This window comes from Nansenia antarctica, assembly GCF_963989245.1.
Source record: "Nansenia antarctica genome assembly, chromosome: 12".
Classification (NCBI taxonomy): domain Eukaryota; kingdom Metazoa; phylum Chordata; class Actinopteri; order Argentiniformes; family Microstomatidae; genus Nansenia; species Nansenia antarctica.
Genome location: NC_137682.1, coordinates 25,763,290 through 25,768,289, shown reverse-complemented (window position 1 = coordinate 25,768,289; position 5,000 = coordinate 25,763,290). Strand labels below are relative to the sequence as shown.

The following is a 5,000-nucleotide window of genomic DNA, read 5'->3' as shown; positions in this document are numbered from 1 at the left end:
CTCAGGTAAAGTCTGCTTGTGCCGCAGTTTCATAACCCAGTGGTGACTAACCTGTGAATATGAGTGTCCCTTTGTTTCCCTCTTGTGGATAAAACCAATGCCACTTTGAGGCGCATGAAAGTTCACAGTGAGCATACAGCATTTCTCTCGCCCATTTCAAAATAATGCCTTAAAATGACCGATCATGTAATAACAGTAATGCGAACAAAATGCAAAAACATATCAATTTAGATAATGACGACATCTGCTTCAGTCATTAATTTTGCTCCTCTCCCCTCATAACTCTCCTAGAAAGAGGTTTCACGGACTCTAGGAAATCGACAGCTGTAATTGTAGTTTCCTTTTCCGAATTCACATTATTCAGCGAATTCACATTCTACTTATACACAACAACACGTTCTGCAGGCCACCACACATCCATGTATCATTCTGCAATGCACACAGCAGCAGCGCCAGTAGCAGTGGTTCATCGTTCTTCACAAACGTTCCGCGGTAGCACCCTTTTCATTTGATTGAATAGTTTGTTTTTATTAAGAAGGCTATACCAGACGCATAATCACTATACATTGATTTAACATTACCTTTACAATTAATCTTTTCACTGAAATTACAGAATAAATATATGCACATTTTTTCTTCAAATCTTTGTGAGAGAGAAAACATTAAAAGTGCCTCCTACAAAGCCGTTAGTGATGATAATGATAATCCAGAAGCAATGGTTCTTAAGAAAGTGCGTGGAATTCCAGAAAACCTTGAGCGTCATTAATATAATATATTCACAAATGTTTATCATCCTTGGGCGGGCACGTCCTTCAGAGAAGCACCCCTGTATAGTCCTCTGTGATAATAATCATAATAATAATATATAAAATTAAATAGAACACTGAACTGTAATGTGTTGCAGTATATCTATTAATACGTGAGTGATAGTTCTGAGCAAATCCCTCGTTCCTGCAGTGGAGCGAGTGCATGCAGCAAACTGCAATTAATTTCTTTTTTTGTTTCTTTTTATCAATTACCTACAAACTTCATGTGCACAACTCGGGCATTTGTACATCCACGTGAAAGATAGAGAGACAGAAACACAAGCCCCACGCCAGGAGACGTCCAGCTCCGGTTCATTTCGCACATAAAAGGTCTCTCAGTATGGATAGAATATAATATCGGATGTTTTGATTTTTCCAGTGCCTCTCTTCGGTCCCTCCTGGGTATATAGAACAATCTGCTACGTATAAAAATAAGGGTTGTTAACATTGCTGGCTACTCTGAAAAAAAAGGCACTTCATTGAAATATCTGAGAATGGCCTCTCCACCAAAGCGATTTTGGGGGAAAACTTTTTTGTAATTGTAATATAATATTTCATTTTATATCATGCTGCTTATTAAGTTTGTCTTTATATTGTATTTTTGTTCCGTGATTTTGTATTGGGGTATGGAAAAAAGTGTGTATTATATATATATAATATATATAATCATATATATATGTATATATATATATATTCTCTGTGGGTTAGGTGTTAGAACCGATATGATTTCTCCAGGACTTCGAGGTAATCCGGCTTGGTTTGAAGTTTGGCCCTTAACTCCAGGTAATCGCTTTGGGAGGGGTCGGGGTAGCAGCTTTTCCCCGCTGTGAATAGCAACGTCTCCTTCAACCGCGCGTCCTGCTGTAAATCAGGGTACTGCATTCCAGGTGGGTGCACGTGAGCCACGTGCATGTCCTTCAGTTTCGGTACCGTTCCATACAGACAGTCTACGAACCCCACGGTAGGCGTGGGTCTCTGGCTGTCTATTACCGTGGGGCAGAGACCTCCGTTCTCGTGAAAACCCTTTAGATCACTGGTAGTGTGGTTCACTTTGACAATAGTGTTGAGCTGAGAGTTGGATACAGCCAGGGTCCATTCCCTCTCTTTCTCTAAGAGGGTTCTGTAGTTACTGTTGTTCTCTTTTGTTTCTGAAAACTGACCCCCCTCCTCCTCTCCTATCTCTCCCTCTCTGGGCTTGTATATGGGGTTGTTACACATCTGAGTCACTGGGTGGGGGATATAATCATAGACATGACCATGAGTGTGTGTGTGGCCAGCATGAGAATGTGTGTGTACACCGGGAGGTTTTTCCGGTTCACCACAGCAGCTTGTCTGCCTTAGAGGGTCTTCGAATATGCGGCACTGCATCTGGATTCCGGTGAGGTCCACTTCGGAACGTTTCCGGAAGGGTAGCTTCTTCCGGCGCCGGAGGACGAACGCGAATAGCCCCGCAGCTACAAACACAGCCGAGATGAACAGAATGAGGAGGCTAAGAATGAGGACGGAGAGAGGGACTGCTCCTCTCCCCCCAGCCTCCCCTAGACCTGAGCTACCAGTAGTTAGGTCATCACTACCAGGTAGGGCTGGGGAGGGGCCCGATGAGTATTTCAACTCTGGACAGATGACCTCTGAATCCAACGAACGCAGATCCTTCCCAAACGCGAACTCAGGGGTTTTGCAGATGACGTCACCGACTACAATAACAGAAGACAGCTTCTCCATCCAGGTTTTGAGGGGGATGATGTCACAGGAGCAGTCCCAGGGATTCTGGTGGAGATCGATCTGGACAATGGAATCCAGATGTTCTAGGACTCCGCGCACGGGCAGGGACAGGAAGTAGTTGTTGCGTAGGTTGAGGCGTGCCAGCCTAGTGCCTGCGAAGGTGTCTGTCGGGAGCAATCGAAGGAGGTTATCATTAAGAAAAACGAGTTGGAGACTGGGCATGAGAGAGAAGGATGCTGGCTGAATTTCACGTATCACATTATACTCAAAATAAAGATAGCTCAATGTCTGTAAGCCCCGGAACATTCCAGGAGTTAACCTCTCAATGTCGTTCCCATTCAGGTATAAACTTTTTAAGTTGGGCAGGTTAATAAATGCGCCCTCCTGGACATATGATATTCGGTTATTTCCCAAGTGCAGTAAATCCAGACTGGAAAAGTTCCAGAAATCTGATCGGTAGATTTTCTGTATTAGGTTCCCACTCAGGTAGAGCTTCTTGGCATTTAAGGGCCTTGGTAGAAGCTCAGAGATGTTATGAATGCCCTTCTCTTTACAGTTGACCGTAAGGCCCAGGTCATTGATATGAAGATTGCATGTACATCCAGATGGGCAGATGATAGGGATAGGCGGACGGGTCTGATAACCTGCTATGGGGGGCTGGTTTAGGCCTGGGTAGATGCTACGAGGGGTAGGGGGGGTTTTGGTGGGACGAGGCCGTTTGGTAGGTTTGATGTGCCTCTCTTTATACTCCACAGATGAAGCAGTATTATGAAATGATGATAGCATCGAGGAAGGTTTTGTCGGCCACATGTTTTCGTTATTGAAAGGCAACCGGGGGATTCCCAATTTGGCCTCGATGTCTGAGTCGGAGAGTAACGGACAGAGCTCACTACGTTTGATCTCTCGTAAATCTTTACCATGGAAGTGGAATGGATACTCGCACGTGATCTCTCCAACAAGTGCAGTGTAGGGAATTCTCTCCAGCCAAGTTTTCAACTGCACAATTTCACAAGCGCAGTTCCACGGATTTTCCTCCAGCTGTATCTCCATTAAACTGCGTCCCACATATTCCAGCATGCCCTTATAAGGTAACGTCTTTAACCTGTTTCCTCTAAGGTCCAGGTGTGTGAGTGACACTGACCGGAACAAAAAGCTGGGGAGCACCGGTATCAGATTGTCATTTAGGATGAGCACTCTGAGTTTGTGGAGGTGTCTGAACGCTCCACTCTCAATCCGTTTGATGACGTTGTAATCTGCCTGTAGGTATTCCAAACTCTCTAGTCCTAAAAATGTGTCATTACGGAAAACCTCTAGTTTATTCTCATGAAGGAAAAGACGCTTGAGAATCCCCAGTCCGTGAAAAGCACCAGCATGGATGTCCTGCAATGCGTTATTCCCGAGATTGATTGACACTGCATTGTTGAGGTGCAGAAAACTGTTAAAGTAGAGCTTTCGCATGGAATTCCTCTGCAAATTCAGTTTGAAGGGCTGAGTCCATGTCTGGGAGATCTGGCTGATGTTTGTAAATCCTTTGCTGTCGCAGTGGACGTGAAAGACGCCTTCTTTGACCTCACAGTAGCATGGCTCGAAGCAGGGCTCGTCGATCTCCTCTGAATCCTCCAGCAGTGGGATAGGGGTGGTCCATCCTAAGGCTATGGTGCTCAGTAAGGTAACCCACAGCATCCTCACTGAGACCTTGAATGAAGTCACGGCTCCAGCAAGCCACTTCACAGCACTATAGTAGGGGAGAGAGGGGGGGGGGGGGGAGCAGGAGAGGGCACACAGACACGCACAAACACACATGGACGCACAACCATGCAAGAATTGAGGTTTAGAGAGAGAAACAGGGAGAGTGAGAGAGAGGGAAAGAGGATTCTGTTAGTCACAGTCGCCACCAACGCTCTTGAAAATTAATTCTCTGACATTGGGTTTCAGTTTTGCACACTCACCAGCAGTAAATAGATATCCACCAACATTAGCCAATCTCCATGAGACCATGGTCATATATTACCATGGATATTGCCTACAAGTAAGGTCGCAATAAATCACGATCAAAGATGCTTATCGCAATTAATAAATAAATGCAACAGCAAGTGGATGGGAAGGGTGGAGCGATCTCGCTGTATTAATAACTTAACGTTTGTCGGCCCCTTTTGGTAAATCAGAGGGCCGGTGGATTTCAGTTTGCTGTGTTGTTGTGAAAATTAATGACAATGCTGTTTTGACAGATTAATCACTAGTGTGCTACACCCTGTCAACTGGGACAATGGACAGGAACATATGTATGAGTTACCGTGGTTCAAGATCTAGAAATCATTAGGAGGGACATTTGATGTAGGCCCTAATTCAAAATGAATCAAATCTCAAAGCGAATTTGTGACACAATTTTCATTAGCTTAGTGTTCATTTCAATATAATATCGTATCTAAATGTAAGCCCACAAGTTAGATAAGAACACATTATTTGTAAATA

General features: G+C 44.3%; 1 protein-coding gene across 1 annotated transcript; it reads right to left on the bottom strand.

The window, feature by feature from the left end:
- Positions 1 to 1,517: 1,517 nt before the first annotated feature.
- slitrk3a (SLIT and NTRK-like family, member 3a) lies at positions 1,518 to 4,217 on the bottom strand (the record flags this gene model as incomplete). Its single annotated transcript, XM_080543726.1, has 1 exon — positions 1,518 to 4,217. Exon 1 carries the CDS (start codon positions 4,209 to 4,211, stop codon positions 1,518 to 1,520), a length of 2,694 nt encoding a protein of 897 aa, XP_080399852.1. The 5' UTR covers positions 4,212 to 4,217.
- Positions 4,218 to 5,000: the final 783 nt, after the last annotated feature.